General features: G+C 32.3%; 1 protein-coding gene across 1 annotated transcript in view; it reads left to right on the forward strand.

Annotated features, from left to right (window-relative positions):
• LOC108913108 (sodium- and chloride-dependent glycine transporter 1-like) overlaps positions 1-22254 on the forward strand; it is a 34818-nt gene extending 12564 nt beyond the window's left edge. The window contains exons 2-6 of the mRNA XM_023455906.1: positions 3629-3767; positions 15804-16082; positions 17562-18715; positions 21341-21496; positions 21548-22254. Of these exons, the coding sequence (XP_023311674.1) occupies positions 3629-3767; positions 15804-16082; positions 17562-18715; positions 21341-21496; positions 21548-21679 (1860 nt within the window). The 3' untranslated portion in view covers positions 21680-22254. The remainder of the gene's footprint in view (positions 1-3628; positions 3768-15803; positions 16083-17561; positions 18716-21340; positions 21497-21547) is intronic.
• The last annotated feature ends 1188 nt before the right edge of the window (positions 22255-23442 follow it).

Consider the following 23442-nt stretch of genomic DNA (forward strand, 5'->3'; position numbering starts at 1 on the left):
GCCATTTAACACTCCCGCTGCCAATATCTCCGAAATTAAGAAATTTATTTTAGTTCCGGAAATTGGGGTTGTTAGGTTCCTTGAATAGCTTCAAATTGTAGTTAGTTCAAATCTTTCTGTATAGATGGCGTGGCGATACTAAAAAATTTTTGATCCCTGGAATCTGAAAGAACGTTACATTTTGAGTAATTTTTGTAATATACAGTTTTTCCCTATATTCACTTGTTTTTGAGATATGTCGACTTCAATATGCAATGTATGATGTAACAAGACAATCTATTATTTTATCTAAATCACACTGAGACAAATATTCTTTTAAAATATTGTTATAATGGCTATAAAGTCGACATATCTCGAAAACAAGTAAATAAGTATAGGGAAAAACTTTATATTACAAAAATTACTCGAAATTTAACGATCTTTCAGATGGACTGCATTTCCACGTTCCAGGGATCAAACATTTTTTTAGTATCGCCACGCCATCTATACAGAAGGATTTGAACTTACAGTTCTAACTACAATTTGAAGCTATTCGAGGAACCTAACAACCCCAATTTCCGGAACTAAAATAAATTTCTTAAATTCGGAGTTATTGGCGGCGGGAGTGTTAAATGGCACACCCTGTATATTCAACAAGGAAAAGTAATCATTGCTTCATATTTTTTAAGTAAATTTATATAATACAGTGCATTTTAATACCTTTTTTTTCTATATTTCAGTAAATCTGAAAATGAAATCAGGTAAGAACCTTTCTACAAAGAAATGTTCTTGCTCTTCAAGTTCATTATGTTCTTGATCACATGACAGTTTCACCAAAATACAATATTTTATTGTTCATTATATAAGCATTTTATTACCAGTTCCCTAAAAACCCTGGTGTGTAGGTAATGTACTTTAAATTCTAATTGTGTACCACTGATAACTATGCGAATCACAGTCTCATTTCATGTTTAAAATAAAACTGTGATAGATATATAATTAGTTCTTGATGTAAGTCAACATGGCTGAAGACTAATTTCACAGATTACATTAAGAGAAGGCACAGTTCAGTGCCCCATAATTATTTATACTTATTTTAAAAGGGTAAACGGTAAGAAATTCCATTTTCAAATACAGCAGTGATGTGCATTTTATTCCAAATAGCGTATGCTTCAGGGGAGGTGATTCCTTTATTGTCCAAGGTAAAACAAATGAAATACTAAATAAAGATAGGTGGTGGGGAGATACGTATAGACTTATATCGGAATTTTGGAGTAAAGTGTAAATTTGCATTCTAATAGTGCAGCAGGTGGCTGAAAATAGTTTGGCATCATTTTTGACGATGTTTTCTTTCATAGCTGGTTATAATTAATTAACAACATTGGCGTACAGGGAAGAAGTATTTAATTTATTAATTTTAATATAAGAATAGAAAGAAAGAAAGAAATTTTATTTAAATAGGAAATATCTAAAATACACAGTATCACATGCAGCATATATCTATAATTCTATTAAAAATACAATATACAATTATTATATGACGACATAAAATTTAACATGGGTATAATTTGCTGTATACTACTAATCTTGCTTATTTTAGAAAATCACAAAGTTTATGTTTAAATACATTTAAAAAGACAGAATTTTTAATATTACTTAACAAGGGGTTAAATTCTTTGAAACCTTTATAGAAAATAGTATTTTTCGCGGTTGCTCTTTTTGTATGATTCAAATATAAGCAATTTACATTTCTTGTATCATAATTTTATTATAATCTTTGTTCTCATCTATGCTAATATTTAATGGATGATTGGTCTCTCCAACAAAATTTTTATTGTATTCATAAGGTATACTCCAAATACGCTCTTTTTGAATTTCGAACATAATTATTTGAGCGCGTCTTTGGCAAAAAAGTTTGTAAAGTATTAATTGTCTGAAAAACTGTCCTATTGTCAAATTTTCTTCATATTCTCCTTAATTTTTCCGATAATACCGGAATATTTGTAATTTTTATTGTGGATGTAATTTGTTTGTGGACAGAATTTGTTTTAAAATTCAATATTTTTAAAAACTTTTCATTCGACATTTTCCAATTTTATTGTTTATTAATTTGAATTCATTACAAAATTTTATTTATTGAAGTAATTAATTTGGCTCTATCACACAAAGGTTTAAGTGCACCTTTCATTAGATCAACATAATGATTCGAATTAAAATTAGTGTTAGTGCGAGTTGGTTTTCTAGACTTATTTCTAAAGAATTGACATTGTTTTACTCAAAATATTGAGGAAGATCTTTTTTATTTATTGTATGTAATATATTTTTAATTTAACAGACAACTGATACTTTTTGGGCTTTTTTGTATTTATCTTGTGAATGCAATAAACATTATGTTGGGAACACCTGTCGACCTTTCAAAAATTTGCGACCACACTTGGGAAAACGGTCATAGAAATCAATAGGTTTGGACAAAATTCTGGAGAAGGAAAATAATACCGTTAAAAGAATATTAAAAGGACGATTATTTTATTACATGGTGAAAGATGTGTTTCAATTACAATGTGAACTTCGATCTTTGTTTGTTGTAATAAATATTACATGATACCTCTAGCTATGAAAAGAGAAACAAACACATTTCAACTCTCAAAACCAATTTAAAACTAAGTATCAGTCCAAGTTTGGATAACGAAAACAGTTTTATTTTCGCAACAACTTATTGAAGTCCGCGATATATAGTGATTTGTGAGATTTTCGGTAAGGCAAACCTATTTTCATAAAAAATAATCCTTTATTCATCTATTTAGCACAAAGGTTTATTTCATTATTTTTTATTTTTTTTCCACTGTTGGCAACATATTCAAATAAATGTGTTGTATGTATACGTTTAGTGGCTATCTCGCCCAATGGATTTTACGGTGCTATAACTCATTCAATTTTAAATTCATCTTCAAAAACTTAATTGTACTAAATTTCAACAACACATGATTTTATTAAAGAATATGAACATTTTATTTAAAAAAGCATTTTTTGCGCAAAAACGGAAATAAAGAAGTCACCAGTAAAAAGTTGTATTAATTATCGATCTGTCAGTCGCCAAATATATAGTACTTTTTTCAAAATACTGTTGTGCTCAACGATATTCTTCTTTAGTATTGTACTCGTATATGATATATGAATAAATTTGATTGCACTTTTATTTTAAGATAGTTAATTTTTGAAATTTTCTAACATTTTTTAAAGTACGACTTATATTCATTTCATACCAAGACAGAAGATCTCTTCAATCAAAAAAGGAAAATATAAATGTACGTGATTTGTGGTCTTTTACAAAGCATTTTTGGACATCATAAATAAAAACTTGTTTTTGAACAGCAGCAGTCAAAAAAAGAATAAAGACAAAGATATATCTTATTTTTTTAAAACATTATACGTTATCTTATCTGATTTCATGATTTATTTTAGTAATAGTTAATTATGTAGTTTATTTTGCATATGCAATGTAATCAGACTTATTGTTAGATATGGGTAGACATATTACTTATAACGTAAATCCTCTTTATTTTCTCTATTTCAAATCAAAGCCCCATCGACTAGCTCATTAATTTTTATTGATAGCAATGTGCTAAAATATTTTTGGTGTGTATTTCAGGACCACGACGCTAATAGGGGCGTACCTGAAAGATCTAGTTGGAATAAACCCCTGGAATTTGTGCTATCATGTCTGTGTTATGCAGTGGGATTAGGGAACGTCTGGAGATTCCCATATCTTTGTTACAGGAATGGTGGAGGTATGTATGTTCAAGTAATTCAATTAAGACGGATATATTTTATTAGCTCCACGGAATTTGTATTATTTTTATTAGAATGCTTCGCCATATCTGTTGCTATAAATTACATAAATTACACATACCTTTTATTAATAACAGATAAAAATAAGTGCGAGATCCATATTATTACATCTTATAAAGTATTAGGTATCTGATTAAAATTAGACAAAAAATACCTCTGAGATGTTTCACCGATGACACTTGGGAAAATGATATAGCTAAGGGCAAAAATTGAACATAAATCCATCAACCAAGTGGCTAAAATAGCAGCATGCACTGTTATTAACAAGCCCATAATTTATATACCATTTGTTATTTTAGAAATTAGAAGTGGACAGTTAATTTCTCATATTGATCCTTTGAGAAAAAATATACAGGGTGTCCCTGAAAAGAATGGACAACGCTTGACCGCAGGTTCCTTGGATGAAAATAAGACTATCTAGCCTAACTTACCTATATTCACACACGCTTAGTGAGATATAGCCTTCTAAATATAGAATAGATAATCTAGTTTTTTTTCAAATAATTTGAAAACTAGTTTTCTTAGAAAATTCAAATTTGGTACACTTATTTTTTTTATATAAGCGCAACGTAAATAAAAAAAATTGGTGATAATACATATACAGGATGTTATCTTTCTAGTGCCTGTGCGCCACTGGCTATCCCGTATTTTTTTTGTGTGTATGCCAGTAAGGACAAAATTTATATATTTAAAAATAAGCTCTTACAAAATTTTGATATCGTTTATGGACTTCGAGTAAAATTGGCATTTTTTATACATTAAGTATAGGCAAAAATTCCGATTTGTAAAAAATAATTTATAACTGCAGCCTCAAAGCAGGGAATAATAATGAAAAAACATCACATTAAAAAAATAACTACGCATTTTTAGTCTTAGTATTATCAATCAATAAAATAAAAATCAACACTAATATTTTAAATAAACAATATCAACTAATAATGTAAGAAAGTCAACATTAACATTTTAAATAAACCTAAATTGATATTTGTAGTCATATTAAAATAATATTGCAGTAAATGCTCAAAGTGTTTCTTAAACGCAAACATTAGTTCCTCGGAAATTAAAATGAATTTTATCCAATAATTGTGCATTACCTCTCATAACATTAATTTCATGTTCTATTCTTTCCCATTATTCGTTTTCTGTATTTACTGAAAAGTTATAAACTGTGGTCCTCAAGGCTCTCCAAAGGAAATAATTACAGGGGTTTAGATCCGGGGATCGAGGTGGCCATTTTAAAGGGGCATTATTTCCTGTACCTATCCACCTGTTAGGATAGTAACCTGTAATAACTAGTATTTAAATACTTTATTAACGGAACTTTTTGAAAGCCAACATCTGCCGCTAAACGCCTTGTATTTACTTGAGGAATTTCTTCGACCCTTTCCAAAATTTATTCCTCTAGCTGAATAGTTCCGGCCGTACGTTATCCACGATTTAATGTTACATGTAAAAAAAACGTCTTGTTTCCCGAAGGCGTCTCTCCGCATTAGCAAATGTTCGATTAGGAAATCTTTCAGCATATGTTCAAACAGTAGCACAACAGTTTCCTTCACAATAACCCAGAACTAATAACATATCAGTTGTTATATGGCATCTCGTACTAGACTGTTCTAATGATCTTAAACTGATTTTATATTATTTAATGTGTAAAAATGCCAATTTTACTCGATCCATAAACGATATCAAAATTTTGTAAAGGCAAAATATCTTCTAAAATAGTGCTTATTTTTAAAAATATAATTCTGCCGTCATTGGCGTACACCCAAAAAAAGTTACGGGATAGCCAGTAGCGCACAGGCACTAGAAAGAGAACATCCTGTATATGTATTCTCACCAAATTCTATATACAGAGTGTTTCTAAAATAGGGTTCCAAACTTCTGCTGCGTTTATAACTCATTAAAATAAGCCAAAAAGTTCCTATTAACATGTGCCCTAAAACGCACTCTTAGGAAGTTATATGCCCTTAAAAGGGCTCAAACAAAACTTAAATTTTCCACTCACCACTTTTACTAATTAAACACTGCAAAGCTGAATTGACAGTTTATCAATAACTTAAATTGTTAAGCGTTGTGGCAACGTCAGTCTTTTATTTGCCATGGTAAACAGATTTTTGTAATTTTTGGCCTAATAACTTAAAGAGCAGAGTAATTTTCAAACTCAATTTACTCGAAAACCATTGGAAATATCGATTTGGACAAAGATAATATTTTTTACGTAAAATTGTTAAGATTTTATAAATCTGTAGAGAAAATTGTAAAAAAATTGAAATAAAAAAAATTACGGGCCGAAAACCCCCTTCACCAACCTAAATGGGACGCATATGATTTGCATGTCGAAAAACGGAGTAGCCCATGTTATTTAACGTAAAAAGTTATGTAAGACCCATAAATTTTTTTCTATTTATTTGCGACCGTTTTGTTAATAACAAAAAAAAAACAGTTTTGTTTGAGCCCTTTTAAGGGCATATAACTTCCTAAGGGTGCGTTTTAGGGCACATGTTAATAGGAACTTTTTGGCTTATTTTAACGAGTTATAAACGCAGCAGAAGTTTGGAACCCTATTTTAGAAACATCCTGTATACATTGACTTATATAAAAAAATATGTATACCCAATTTGAAGTTTCTAAGAAAAACAGTTTTCAAATTAATTGAAAAAAACTAGGTTATCTGTTCTATATTTAGAAGGCTATATCTCAGTAGGCGTGCATTTTTATATATAGGTAAGTTACACTAAATAATCTTATTTTCATCCAAGGAACATGTCAAGCGTTGTCCATCCTTTTCAGGGACACCCTGTACTTTGAGTGTGAATGAGAAAGAACGTACAAAATAGGTACTGGCACAAAACTTTGTACTTGCTGATAGAGAGCGACCTACTAATCTGTAGATATCATGAAATCAAGACATACTATATGCGAAATAAAGTTTTTAACAAGTAACACTGTTAGTTGTCTCTACTGGTCTACGTCTGGAGATTTTGCTAACAAAGATCTTACTTGTTCACTAGATATTTTTACAAGAATGTATATCAGTGCCGAATGGGAATGTAGTCCGCAGAGTAATTGTTTTCCACAATATCATTTAATTAAATAATGTTCCTTTAGATTAACTATTTTTTAATTTTAAAATCAGCTTGTCATAGGGTTGAATAAAACTTAAACTATTTGTTTCATAAAACCAAATGTGTAGAACTGTTTTCTAACAATACAATTTTAAATATTACGTAACTACCGAAAGCCGTTTCAGAAATAGAGAGGAAAAACAGAACGTGCTCACTAGAAGGGGCTCCCACAGGAGGAATGATATTTTCTGTATATTCTTATAGATTTACGCTGTATCCTAGCGGGACCGTGCGATGCGGGCGGTGCGGACATTGCACGAAACGTAGATTTTAGCGGGAAATGCGGAGGTGGCAAATTAGAATATGACAAAACTCAGCGTGCGTTTCGTTTATAATTTTAGTAGCAAATAGTTTGTCGAGTTGAGAACAATGTCTTTCAGTTCGATATGTGACATTTTGCTAATAGAAAACAGTTTGGTGAAAAAATTTTAAGAAAACTAAAAAATAGGAGCAGAAGAGTAAATACTCATGTAATATACAGGGTGTTAATGAAAACTAAAAAATAGGCGCAGAAGAGTAAATACTCATGTAATATACAGGGTGTTAATGATAAGTTTTGCCAAACTGTAATGGAGTATTCTACGGATGAAAATAATCAAAGTTTGCCCTATAAAAATTTTTGATAGGACGCTTCCTTACGGAGATACAGGGGGGTGTTAAAAATTTCAAATATTTATATTATTTTATAAGGTCCAGAAGCCATTCGTGGTTATAGTTTTTCCGAAGTCAGTTGAACATGTATAAAAACGTCTAGCAATAAAATTTAATGAGTTTCATAGGCGTCCCTAAAAAAAGTTTTCTGCTAAAGGTAAAAAATTATAATAATTTGTATATAATGTGTAGAAAATTTCTATTATATGTTCATTTGGCCAACAACATATTTTAATTATTTATGTCCTCGAACAATTTTATTATATTGATGGTAAATTTCGTTTTGTTCTGTTTCAAAAGGTCTCCAAAATGCCTTGTTACAATAATATTAGTAAACAAAATATCCCTCTTATTTCTCCCTTTCGCAATTGTAATATGAATAAAAGGTGCCTATAATACTCGTAAATTAAAATTACCTCACCGCAAATTCCGCATCGCTAAGCAATTTATCAACAACTGAGATTTATTGCCCAGTGCGACTGTGTTATACGCCATTTGCTCACGCGCCCATTCTACCACTTCCACGTTTCGACCAGACCTGTATATGGGGTAAAATAAATATGGGAACAAGTTTTTTAAATATTTCAATGTCGACTTGCTGCGTCAGCGACCGAACCTCGTACGTACTGCCAACCTCTTGGTTCTTCGATTGAAATCGGAAAGACTATACTGTTGTCAATGTCATGACAGTTATTTGATATTTAGAACATGGGCAATATTAAAAAACAATAAGTTTTGCAAGAGTATTCTGATGTAGATGACTAATAAAAAATACGAGGTACCCATTAGAGCGCTACTAAATGATATTAAACTTTAGAGTACCCTGGGTGGTAACCATTTATGACTAATATACTTTTTTGGAATATTTGAAAAATTCATGAGTAGAGCCAACTGAGGTCAGATTCGGTTTTGCGGACCAAAATACATAGAAATGCAATGGTTTAGTTGCGCACGACTTTTTTCATTTGTGGATCAGTGTAATTTTTGAACTTTAGCAGCTTTGAAAAACAGTATATTAGAAATCGCTCAATTTTGAGGGCTATGGTTATTGACTTTTTATTTGCTATACCTACCAAGTACTACAATTTCGTACACTTTTGTGGGTCCAAAGTCCCATAAGACCTTGATACTTTTCTTTAAAATTGTTTTGGTAACTATGTCCTTTGGTATCTCTCAGATTAGTTAATGTTCTTATACATATTTTTTATGAAACGAATTATTTTCCCTTTATTCAACTAATTTTAAAAAAAGCTAACTTAAAAATGGCACATTTTTCAAGAAAGTAATATACCTTTTTCTTAGCCAGCAAAATTTTTATTTTACATACAACCATATACAGGGTGTTAAAAAAAGAGTAAAATATTTATGGAGGTAATAGTATGAACCAAAATAAGCAGAAAAGTCTCAATAAACATGGGTCCGCAAAGTAACGGTTGCGGAGATATTGAATGCTTTATGTTTTTTAGCCCCTTTTTTTATTTTGCAAAAACGTTGTGTATTTTTTTTATAATAGTTGGTTGATGTTTAGTGAAATAAACAGTACGTATTTGACAGTTGTTCTCAGTGCACAAGTTTTCTTTCGCTATGGCTGCTCTAACGCAGAATTAACAGACATGCATTTCATGTATGGTCGTGCTAATGGGAACGCCACCGAAGCGCGACGTCTTTATGTTGACGCTTATCCAAATCGCCAGATTCCTTCACAACGCATGTTTGGAAGAATTCACCAAAGATTGCGTGATACCGGTTCCTTGAGCAAACAGTGCCATTTATCCGGAATACCAAGGTCGGTATCCACTCCTAGAGCAGAAGAAGAAATTCTAGCACTGGTAGAGCAGAATCCAGGTACGAGTGTGCGGAGAATATCAGCCAAGGTAGGAATTAGTGGTCCTCTTGTTTGAAGAATCCTTCACGAGCAACTGCTTTATCCATACCATGTGCAACGAGTACAGGCCTTAAATCCAATAAATGATCATCAAGCACGTTTGGTTTTTTGCCGCTGGTTTCTACGTCATGATGCTGAAGACCCTCGTTTTCTTGCAAACATTCTTTTTACTGATGAGGCCGGGTTCACAAGAAATGGAGTGTTTAATTTTCACAATACGCATATTTGGGCCGACGAAAATCCTCATGCTATAATAGAATCTGGACATCAGGCACGTTCTTCATTAAACATTTGGATGGGTATTGTAGGTGACAGGTTTCTAGGTCCTGTTGTTTTACCAAACCAATTAACAGGCACTGCTTACCTCAGCTTTCTGCAGAACACACTGTATGAGTTTTTGGAAGACTTTCCTTTGAATCAGAGGAAACAAATGTGGTTCCAGCATGATGGTGCTCCAGCTCATTTTTCCATGGCCGTTAGAGAGCATTTACACCAAACTTTTCCACATAGATGGGTAGGAAGGGCCGGACCTGTTTTATGGCCTCCAAGATTGCCTGATCTGAACCCTCTAGATTTCTTTGTTTGCGGATATTTGAAGACATGTGTATGGTACTCCTGTAAATAGCCTGGAAGAGCTGCAGCTACGGATTAATCAAAAGTGTCAAGAAATCCAAACCAAGGAGGGTGTTTTCGAAAGAGTTCGAATATCGTTGAGACGAAGATGTCGTGCCTGCTTGGAAATGGACGGAGGGCACTTTGAACATCTTCTGTAACTTTGTTTTTTGTTTGTTAAAAGCTTCCTTTGTCGGTTTATTCCTAATAAAATAAAATGTTTGAATAACGAATAGTGGTCCATATCTCCGCAACCGTTACTTTGCGGACCCATGTTTATTACGACTTTTCTGCTTATTTTGGTTCATACTATTACCTCCTGAAATATTTTACACTCTTTTTTTAACACCCTGTATTGGCACATAACATACTTTTAAATTTATTTAACTAAAACTATGCCAAAAAGTGGTTTTATGACTCAAATAACTGTTTCATGATAGTAAGCGCACGTCACTGGTTTTTATAACAAAAAATGAGGGTGCATATATTTAAACTACTGCACTTACATTTTACTAGTTCATGCCATAAACCAATATTGTATTGTAACTTCAATATCATGTTGTACTTCTTCTGAAACAATTAGAATATGCCTAGTTTAGTAAAATTTGTTATTTGAAAAATAAATGTTAGGAACTATGCTCTGACTGGGAGGTTTTATACGCGTATTTTCATAAAGCGATCGATGACAATAGATGCTCCGACGTAAACTTGAACGCGTTGAACTCCCAATTTCAAGACGTCCTTTTTGGTCTTTTTTGAATTGCTGGCTTGGAGTCCACTTCCTTTCACTGCACTGGTCTATAAATCAACCCGGACAATGATTTACGGTAAAATCTAAACCAACGCTTGCTCGCCAACTGACCAATCATGTCATTTAACGAATGTCATTAATAACTTCATGACCGATAAAAGATCATTAATAAGGGAATAATAACTGTGGCTTCTGTTAAGGACACCCTCACTAATTGCTTTATAAATTACCACAGATAAGTAACATGAACTACGGAGTCAACAAAAAGACGTGTATCTGGCACGTAAGAGAATGATGAAACACTATTGTCTTTACATTAAGATAAATACTATTTCAATCTTTCAAGCTTGAAGAAGAAAACACTACATACTCTGTGTTGTTTTAAATCTGTTGCACATTTAAAATACATTTATTACCTGATTCGTTTGAGGGTGTACACCCTGGAAATGCTGCAAATAATAATTGGAACATAAATGGTTAAAATGTATTAAGTTTTTAACTTACTTTGCTCTTGTTTACCGTCGACAGAAAACATAAGCTTAAGCTTCGGTTGTTAAAAATTCTGCTGACGTACATTATTGGCAGAAAGCTCCAGTCGCAGAATGCCTTTACGCTGTTAATAATAAACATATTAAAAAAAATACTTGTACCAAGGTTTATTACTGATATTGTAAGTTGACATTGTTGAAGCAAAATTTAAAAAAAATCGCAGTTTTAGACTGCAAAAAGTTTGTGAAACGATAAGTTCTCTTGTATAGTGGATTCAGTTCTTCTGTAACTTTCATAGACCAACAAAAATTTTTATGAAAATACAAATTACTACTCGTATAAACAGGCTGTCTTACAGTAACGGCCCAATAAAATATTTCAGAGACTACTTCGCATTCAATTTTGAAAATTTAGGCTCTGGGGTTTTCGGGAGTGGTCTCTTTAAATAAAATAATGCCATTATTGTAGTATCTCCAGTTATATAGGAAGTAGCTGTCAACTTCGTTATTTTAAATCGAACACACCATATATTATCGCATTATTAAGATTATATTCAGTAAGAAAACAGTGAACCAGCAAACAAACAGCAACCAAAATTTTAAATTATAAATATTCTTTTCAACTTCATTAAAATACCTGATAATCATTTATTAGTTATTTGAAATTATTTAAGTTTGCTATTCTTTAAAAACTGACATGGCTACATCAAATATTAGAGAAAAATTATAAGAAAACGAACCGAAATCATTTTATTAATTGTTCTGTTTCAATTGCAAAATATTATTTTGTAGAAATTCAGATAATAATTCTGATTCTAGGTGAATGTTCCATAGATATAAAATAAATTTTAAATACTTGATATTTGTAGAATACTGAATGCCAGTACCGATATTTGTTTTTCAAAGCTCATTTGATTGTATTTTTGATATAATACTCTTGAGAATGGAAGAAAACCCCAAATATCTGAGAAAATCGACACTGTGACCCCTACAATGCCTATATCGGTGAATAGAGAATTTGATTTTCTATAATATGACGCAAAAAATACAAGGTGTTTGAATTGAAGTTTTGTTGGTTTTAAGTTGCCAAAATGTAACTTAAAAAATAGGATATAATTTTCTTCAGGTAATTTTTATTGTGGAGAGTAGTGCATCTTATGTTCTTTGCGTGTTCCGAAAAACAAGTGAGCTACCAGAACAAAGAAAGATATAAGGAATTTTCGAAACGTTTGCATCTATCAAAATTTTTATAAAATGTCGATTATCTCGAAAATGGTTACATTATTTTTTACTTATTTTTAATTTATCTTGTCGATAATGCAAGAATATATAGGGTATTCCATTTAAAATAAGCTAGTAGATGGCAACTTCCGGTATATCCGGACAATGGCATTATTTTATTAAAAGAGAGCACCCCCGAAAACCTCAGATTTACAAAATTTAAATCGAGGCAGTCTGAAATATTCTAATGGAACGATAGGCTGTATTAATTCCCCATACAAGGGTCTATTTAATTATTTCTAAATCTTCTAGATCTTGGTTGACGACATTAAACTAAATTTTAATCTTTAATATCATTAATTAGCATTTATTTGTATAAACTACTTTGTACATTACATTACACACAATTACAAATTTTATGTTCATCATTGGCGCGCGTACGGGTAATAATCTCAATTTTTTTAAAGGAAAAAATGGTACGCCACTGAAATATTACAAATTAAAAACAATAACATTAAACCAGAACAATAACAGAAAATAACACTAATAAAATTTTGAAAAGGCGCAAAGCTACAACAAATGTTCAAAATGACCTCCCTCAGACGTGACACAAGATTCAACTCTTCGCCTCATTCATTGTCGTATTCGCGCAAATATTCTTGGTATATTTCTTATTGTCTCACAGCCGACTATAATTCGATTCCTCAGGTCATCAACATTTTCAACGGGAGTGGAATAAACTAATGACTTAAGAAAACCCCAAATGCAAAAATCAAGAGGATTTAAATCCGGCGATCGAGCAGGCCAATGTTCCGTACCTCCCCTACCTATCCAACGATTTGGATATACTGTGTCTAAGTGATTACGTACATTAATGCTAAAATGGGCTGGTGCACCATCATGCATGTACCATAGGTGTTGTCTCAGCTGTAGAGGAATTTCTTCAAGAAGAACAGGTAACTCTTCCTGTAGGAAATTAAGATAAGATTCGCCTGTTAGTCGTTGTGGGAGGAAATATGGACCGATTAAATGATCATCAATTACCCCAAGCCATACATTTACGGAAAACTGATGCTGAAAATGAGCTTCAAAGATTCCATGGGGGTTTTCCTCAGCCCATAAGTGATTGTTATGGAAATTTCGTATACACTGTCGTCCAAAAGTAGCCTCGTCAGTAAACAAAACGGCATTTAAAAAATTAGGAATTTGAGCGATTTGATGATTAATCCATTGGCAAAAAAATAGGCGCGGAAAAAAGTCTCTAGGTAGTAGAGCTTGCACACGTTCAATATGAAACGGATACAAGTTGCTTACATTCAATATGTTGGCAATTTTTCGAGTACTTGTTTCAGATGACTCCGCAATTAACTCGAGAACTGCGTCTTCTAGTTGCACAGTTCGTACTTCTCGAGGGAGCCCACAGTCAACCGTTTGTTTCTTAAATGAACCATTTTCGCGCAAACGTTGATGAAGACGAGCAAATATTGTGTGATGAGGTACCCTACGTCCTGGATACAACTCAGCATATAATCGTCGAGCTTGCCGACCATTTCCATTACTTCGACTATAGACAAAATGCATGTCTGACAATTCCGCATTTGTAAAATTTTCCATTCTTTTCGATAAAAAAAAATATTAATTACTTATTAACACTAATGTTATAGCAAACTAAAAGCTTAATAAATTAATAATGACGAAACGCTAATTTGACATTTCTTAAAAATATTCGTATTTAACAGACAAATGTTGACAGTAGCCTACTATAATAGGTAATGTATTAAAGAAATAAAAAATACGCGTTAAGATGTTTTATTTTTTTGCATCAAAACGGCGCCCCATACGAAGAAAAAGCAAGAGAGATTTTTTGTCACAAATTGAACGAGGAATTCAAAAATGTAATATCTCAGTGGCGTACCATTTTTTTCTTTAAAAAAATTGAGATTATTACCCGTACGCGCGCCAATGATGAACATAAAATTCTTAATTGCATGTCAAAAAATGCGCAATAACTACCTCTTAAAACCCACCAAATTTCATTTGCACATCTCGACCGGTTTCAGAGCAATAAATTAAATCGTCAGTTTTTAAGAAAAACTTTGACACCCCGTATCTCGAACGAATCATTTGCGGACATACGTTTATAAGCAAACTGCCATTATTTTCTCATGTAGAATCACCCCCTGAAATTTGTTGCACTTATTTACTAACACCTTGTATATTGTTACAACAAAAATTCTAATATCACCATGCAGGATGTTAATTTATGTAATACCGGAAAGTTTTAAATTTCCAATATCGTTATGAAGTTTAAAAAAGAAATAAATTATTATTATTTTTTTGAAAGTAAACTAAAGGCATCATTCCATAATTTATCGTTATCTTTGTCACCCTTGCACTCTTACCGTTTTTGAGATTTCCAGTGTAGACATCCTTAAATGAATCACGCTGTATAATTCAACAAATAAAAATATGTAAATTCAAGAACGGATCATATCCGTCGAGCATTGTTAACAGAGTATCTTTTCCGCAGGTGCCCGCAGACAATGGGTTCATTCAGAATATTTTTTTTCAAATTCATATTCAGAAAGTACTGTATTTAGTTGACGTACAAAAAAATCAGAATTTTGTTTAACAAAACAATTTATGATGTAACTGGGTGTTTTCATGGCGTAAGTGCCAGTCATTATATCTAATAACATTTTCAAATATTTTGATTCGATGGCAGAAAATTTGTCAGGGTGAAACAAGGTAAATTAAGCTATGAAAACTATTAAAAACAATAAAAAAGTAATTATACTTTCTGATTTGATAGGTTTGTGAATTTTGTGAAAAAGCCACAGGGAAAGGACGTCTCTTCCTACGCGCTTCATTCGGAGGTTTATCTAGATCTTTCCACCTATTGTATTTTAAAATTCCACCAAGTAAAATAAATACAGCAAAATATTAACATAATATTAAAAAAATGTATATAGGTAACGAGTTACGTTAATATTCAACAACTGCACACTACAACTGATACAAATCGCAGAAAATACAGTATAGTTTGCTCTAATACCTGCCAGTATCGTAGATATAGAAATAATTTTAACTGTAATATAATAAATAACTAGGTGACTTATTAGAGATATTTGTTCAATTACATTAAAAGACATAAGATATCTTTATTGTGACGATCTAGCTTTATCTGAACAAAATAAAATTTCGTTTTCGTCTTGATCGTATTTTCTTATTTTTATTTCCAGGAGCATTCCTCTTGGCATATCTGATCATGCTAGTTCTTATGGGAATGCCTATATTCCTTCTAGAGCTGGTAGTCGGACAGTACTCTGGATTGGGTCCTGATCAAGCATTTAAAAATATGGCGCCTTTATTCAGTGGTTTAGGGTACTGCAATATAGTTGTCATAACTCTTGTTACAATTTATTACATGGTGATAATAGCATGGACAGTGTTCTACTTTTTCGCTTCTTTTACGTCAGATCTGGGATATGGACACTGCCACAACGATTTTAATACAAAGGGTGAGTTTGCAGAATCTTAATTTTAGCAGAAGGATCTCACAGAGTGAATTCTTAAACAATTGAGCAGTTTAAATAATAATCTACCTTTGTTTCTAGACTAGGGTAAGAATAGTAATAATTTAATAATACCTAATACATTTTTTAGTATCTATAGCTTGTCAATAATAATAATAAATATAATAAATACAGATCAATTTGCATTTCATAACCATATCTCGGATACTACAAATGAATATAATTCGACTCTGTGGCTAAAAAGCTCCTTTGTTGATATCTTAATTGCTAGAAACATAAAAGAATAACAGGTAGATAAAAAGTAATGTTCTGACACAAATAAAAGTAACTTTCAATTAAAAACTTAATGTCTTACTTTAACAATACCTCACTTAATGCTATTGTATATCTGAAATAAAATATTTGCTGTAAATTTTTCTTTTTTAATATATGTTTTTACATAATATTGCAGTTTATGAACCTTTAATATCCAGTTCACTTACATTCAGCGCATCAAATTATGTTTAACTGACATTTTAATAATCACAGCAATATAATTTAATTAATACAAGAAATTTTGATTAGCGTTAAGTAATGTTCAGATAAACGTTAGTTCAATTGTGACTGGCCATCAGAAATCTTGTTTAAGCTGCTGCAATTGAATCGTTTATGATCTGTGTTGTATTGTATACAACTTTTTTGCTGGAGCAAGTGCAATTTGACTTACACTCCTGATGCCATTAAACGGCTAACTACTATTATTGTCTGTTGTTGATACTGCTACTTAAACAACATAGTAAGATGTTACGGAATTGCCGATATATCAACCTTCTACAGACAGAATAGAATGATTACTGAAATTGAACCAAAAACTATAAGAAAATTACAGTTATAACTTAATTTATTTCCAACCACGTACAATGGCAAACAAAGTCAAGGCCAACTAAGGCATAAATAACGAACCCAGCATGTCATATAACAGATTTGCAACTTAGTTCGTTTTTAAACTTTTTTATCTGAATCTGAATTTTATATGTATGCATTGAGAGTATGTATTTAGCATTAAACTAAACTTACAAACAAGAGATCCAGGGGTAGATACTCCTGATGCATGGTTTCATAACTTGCAAAGTTTACGAAAAAGAAATAACGAAAATAGTTAATGGCTCAAACTGACTGATGGTATTTTACATGGTAGATCAATAAATATAAATAATAACATAAATAATAAAATGTCCCAAAATTCACGCAAAATTTGAAGTTTGTGCCATTTGTGAGGTAAGGTGTTGCTGACAAAAAAAAAACAGAAAGAGTATGAGATCTTTTAGTTGAAACAAAGTACACCTACTCGTATATTATAAAACAGATGATTTTTCCAAATCGGACATATTTTATAATTTGTGTACTTCTTGGACGACTTTTTTTTTGGTTTAATTATTAGGTCCATATTATATCAAAAATGTTAATCTTCACTTTTTATTTTAGGTTGTTTCAGCGCTACAGAAGATGCAAAATGTGCAATAACTGAAACTTACTTTAACCGCACCTGTATGGACGTGAACACACTTTGCCAGCATTTTAATTTTACAGGTGCGTTTAATAGAACGTACTGTAATGATGGAAATGGAAATGCAGTACACGTAAGTCACGTTGTAAATCGGACTTTAGCCACTGCCGAATATTTTCGAGACTATGTACTTGGTATAGGCGACGCCGATTGGTATAATTTCGGTGGCATTCGTTGGGAACTTGTTGGATGCTTGTTGCTCTCTTGGATTATAGGGTATCTCTGCGTGATTAAGGGAGTAAAGACCTCAGGAAAAGCTGTCTATTTCACATCACTTTTTCCCTATGTCATACTTACAGCTTTAGTTGTACAAGGATGTATTTTAGAAGGCGCGATTGATGGTATTCGCCTTTACATCATTCCGCAATGGGAAATGCTACTTGAAATCGATGTATGGGCCCAAGCAGCATCGCAAACATTCTATTCTTTTGGGATTAGTTGTGGATCTCTGATAACGTTGGCTTCTTATAACGATTTTCATAATAACTGTATCACAGATGTACTCATAGTAAGTTTTGCCAACGCCTTCACATCAGTTTATGCGGGTTTTGCGATATTCGGCATGCTTGGATATTTAGCCAATCAAATGGATATACCTGTAGCAGAAGTCGCGTCAGATGGTCCTGGCTTAGCATTTGTCGCATATCCAGAAGCTATTTTAAGACTGCCTGCCCCAACTGTTTGGTCCCTTCTCTTTTTCTTTATGCTCTTCATTCTTGGACTCGGCTGCCAATTTGCTGGAGTTGAAGCCATAAGCTGTCTAATTTTGGACAAATGGCCGCAACTGAGGCAGAAACAGATATATGTGACGCTTGGAATATGTGTAAGCTGTTTTGTATTAGCTATACCAATGTGTTTTAGTGGGGGTATTTATATTTTTACCTTAATGGAATGGAACACAGCGTCATGGGCTATTATGTTAATTGGATTTTGCGAGGCAATTATAGTTTCTTGGGTCTACGGCTGTAATAAATTTTTGGATAATATGGCTGACATGAAAATGAATCTGTCAAAATTCTTCAGATATTACTGGTGGACGTCTTGGATGATCATAACACCATTAACGTTATTGGTAGGTACCATTTCTCTTTGAAAATATTTAATATTCACGTGCAAATGGATTTTCAATGAATTGATAATGAATGTGATTTGAGTAAGTGTAAATGTAACGAATCTGTATAAGTAACACTGGCCCATTTTATATTATATTATATTCTCTATAAAACTTCTTGCTTGTTCTGAAACTGTTAAATCTGTTACTACTTCCTTGATTTTACATACCGGGTGTTTATTGTTTTAACAAATTTAAGAGTGTCCAATAGCACTCATTTTTTTTTAAATACCGAAGAGTGTCACTAAGAAATATTGTTGTAAAGTATTGTTGACATCGTTGTTACCTGGTTGCCGCCAGTTACAGACAGAACGGACATTGCACTTTCTCAGCCTTAGCTAAGAATCTTTGAACTTCCCTTGTTGATGTCGGGCTAGGTTCTGTGTGGGTGGGCTCTCTTTTAGAACCTCTAGGGACACCTCGATGTTGATTTCGGTTCTTGTTGTTGATTCTAAGGTCACTAAGGATGGACCTACTCCTCAGACTATGGTAGTTCTCTGCAAGGTCATCACTGAAGATGCCGGAAGTCAACAATAGTGAAACATTTGGCACCACTGAATGCGGCAACTTACGGAGGCCATTAAGGAACAAGACTCGAATCAACATCAGGGCGGCTTAGACCTTCTGACAGTGAGTCCTCTCCCACAGATATACCGGGAACAACAAGGTCAGGTAAAGCATTTCTAGCTAAGGCTAAAGAAGTGCGTTCCAAATTTGTAAGTGGCGGAGACAAGATACATGGGGCAGGGTATAACAACCGGAAAACTACGGTACTTTAAATTAGAGAGTCCATTAGAGTTCTGTAAAATTTTACTAAAAATTTGCCACTCTATACTAATCAAGCAAAAGTAAAATGTGTAGCTAGAAATACTTCGGTGAATTTTTAAATTGTGGTGGGCATATATTACTTATGAACTGGTGAATAAATTCATTAAATATTTCATATATCTATTGCGCAAAGGTATTGCTATGTTTATAATTAAAATTATTTGCTTTGAAAAATATTGATGGTTACTTTAAACTACTGAGCAAAAATATTTTTTTATTGTAATAATAGCTACCGTATATAAAGGATGTCCCAAAAGAAACTAATGATTTCATATTATGAGAAACAAAATTATTAATTGAAAAGTTGCCATTAAATATAACAGAAGATATCGGACAGATGTCCGCCGCAACTCATTTGATACACTCAACACTTCTTATAAGAAAAATCTGCTTTCGCATACATGCATTTGAGCAGAATAAACTTTGAATCTCCACAGAAAAAAGTCGCATGGTATAAGATGGCATGATCTTGGTAGCCATGCCACTTCACTTTTACGTGAGATGAGTCGTCCATTAAATTTCTGCCGTGTGGATAGTCTCACGTGCCGTATGGTAGGTGGCACCATCTTGTTGGAACCACATGCCATCCAAATCCATGCCATCCAAATTAAGCCACAAAAACTTTAATAGCGTCTCTCGATATCGTTTTCCATTGACAGTATGTGCGTGTCCAGCCATATTTTCAAAAAAGAACGGACAATTCACCAGGGTAAATGGATGCATATGCAGATCTTTTGTTACGGTTACGGGAATTTCCGCCTCACCTTGCAATATTTTCGGCTGAACGGCCAGTACGACACCTGTTTTTTTATTGTCTGCAATCGTACCTGTTTGTATAAATTTGACAACAAATATTTTCACAGTTGTTTAATTCGGGGCGTCGGTCTACCGAAAATTCTACGTATTTGCGCACAGTCTCACCTACACGCTCTCCGTACTTGCAATGAATTTTCACAGTCTTCACTAACTCATTATAATAAATTATTATTTGCTTTGTTTATTAACCTTAATACCATTACTCATAGTCTTTATGATTAGTAAGTAGTAGTACCATCTATTATTAACCGTTAAAAACGTATACCTTTCATAAATTATGTACTAGTCTGTATATGTATGTACTATTTGTCCATCTAAATAGTAATCAGAGTATACAATAACTAACATGACAATTGTATTTTATGTAAACGTATCATAATTAAACTTTTTGTTATCAGAAATAACAACTTATAAAAAATAAATAATGTCTTAAAAATTAGTTCACAAATTTATAGATGATGAAAAAATCCAGTCAGGAGTAAGAGATATCAATTTCATTTTGTTAGAATTGGCGTAATTCGTGTAGGTAAAGATGAGAACACATTTTGCATAAATCTGTAGCTTGCGAGCAAAATTCAACAAGTCTAAAATTAAGAAAAATGAGTAAATATTAAATATTAGTTCACAAGGGTGATCTACAACTAGTCTTTGATAGTTTTGGAGCAAAAGTTAACTAGGTACTCTTTTACAGTCCTAGTAGGAAAATCAGGCTTTGCAAATGCATACTTTCTTAACAAAGGTCCACATACTCAAACCATTATTTTAAATAAACCAAATTAAGATTATAATATTTTGGTGATAAGTTGATTTCACTCTCATATGCTTACTATGGAAAATGTATTGAACCTATATAATTTTTTGTGTTTAATATAGAGATGGGCCACTGTTAAACAGATTAATTTCTCTTTCAAAATTGTCACTTATATTAAACTTCGATTTTAGGGTATATTTGCCTTTCAAATGTCAAACTTTTCACGGACATATTACGAGGACTATAGGTTTCCTCTTTGGGCGGATTCCATTGGATGGATGATTGGTATATCGACATTGGCACCATTGCTCATTTTTGGAATTTGGACGCTGTGGAAGGGGAAATATGTAAGTGAAGGGTATAAGTGTAAATAATTTAATCAATTGAAAAAATTTCAGAGAGGTTGGTCGTTGTTGAAGCCAACACTGAAATGGAAGCCACAATCTGGAGTTACTGATAGTAGATTGAGTTTAGCAAAAGTTGGAACTTCGAGAGAGTCCATAACTACGTTAGAGAAAGCACAGGGCTAATCATAATTGTATTTTTTATTTATTTGTAAATTATAAATTTTTAGTTTTATAAAGATTAGTTATTGCGATACTAACTGAATCAATTTTAAAACATTAGTCCATTTTTTTTGGTAAAATAACTAACTTTAGCTATCGTACACAAATAACCCAAAAAATGTATAGGATACTCCATTTAAAGTAAGCTAGACGACATTTACTTTTAACATAACCGGAAGTCAAGAAGTGTCAAATAATTTTAGATAGACAAATTATATATGGTTTGGTATACCGAATGGACCATTTTGATGCATGTACTGAGATCTCGGAAACTATAGCAGATTGAAAAATATTTAAATAAAATAATTAATTGTGTTACTAACTTAATGGAAACTAGCTTCAGCTGTTGGGTTTTCTAGAAATTTTGAAAAAAGAAACTTAATTCGTAAAAACAGTTTGCAAATAATATCCCTGTGAACTTAGATCTTTGTTTCAATGTTGTGCTTCCGAGAAGTCATCAGTTCCTTACAATTTTTCATTTGTGAAATTCTCTGCCAAAAGTTACTGTAATAATGTTTTCATAGATTTAGAAATACATAGAAATAAAAAATAAGTCACTTGCCAACATACAGTGTGTTTAACTTAATGTCGGAACACCTCCATATTTAGGATGGCGTTGGCCGATTTCCAAAATTCTTTTTTTTTTATGTGGTAGTACTCAAAAAGGCATACTTTTTGATATTATATTTTTTGACATGTGAAGACCATCAAAAATTAAAAAACATATTAGACATTTTTTAAGAAAGAAATGCATATCATTTTCGACTCCTCAAAATCCTAAATACAAAGTTTCATTATTATAGCTTGTACAGGGTGTTTACAAAATAGGTGAAAATTTCGAAAAATTTCACTCATTGAATTGTCCTGTATTAACAGTGGAAAATATTTTTAAGATATATTTTCATGATTTTAATTAATTTTTCCATGCAGTTTGTACAGGGTGTTCACAATAAGACAGCCAAATTATATATTTTTTATTATAAATACCAGAAATGACTTTCACAAGAAAATAACATTTAAATATTACTGTTTTCTATGAGTCCACTGTTCAATTCGTCTACTCTTACTTCTAATAACTCTGCTCAACTGACGTGGTGCTATTTGTGGACATGCTAATTCTATTACATCAATCTTCTGGGGTCTTGTTTAAGACACTTTATTTTTCAAAGTTCCCTAAAAAAGAAATCAAGAGAGGTCAAGTCTGGAGCTCTTGACGGCCACTCAACTAACGGACTGTTGCGATATATCCACTTTTTCGGGAAATTCTCATTCAACCAATGACTTACTATTACCACATCATGAATAGGTGCTCCATCTAGTTGAAGGTAGAGGTTCGGTCTTACATGAAAAGGAAGTGCATGTACTGAATCCCAGAAATCATTAGGTATTTGAAAAAATTAAAAAAATCTCTGCGTTTAGATAAATGTTAAAAAAGAAGTACCCGATTATTTGATCACATAAAATCCCACAAAACACATTAATTTTTGTAATTAAGAATTAGTCAAGCATATCGACAAATAACACCACATCAGTTGAGGAGAGTTATTAGTAATAAGAGGAAACGAATTGAACAGTGCATACAAAATGCTGGTGGGTTAATATAAAACAGTAATATTTAAATATTATTTCGTTGTGAAACTCATTTCTGGTACAATAAAAAATATATATATATAATATTGTGAGCATTCTGTATGAGTGAAATCAATGAAACTGCATGGATATACCTA

Source organism: Anoplophora glabripennis, unplaced genomic scaffold (genome assembly GCF_000390285.2).
Source record: "Anoplophora glabripennis isolate ALB-LARVAE unplaced genomic scaffold, Agla_2.0 scaffold1007, whole genome shotgun sequence".
NCBI classification, from domain to species: Eukaryota; Metazoa; Arthropoda; class Insecta; order Coleoptera; family Cerambycidae; genus Anoplophora; species Anoplophora glabripennis.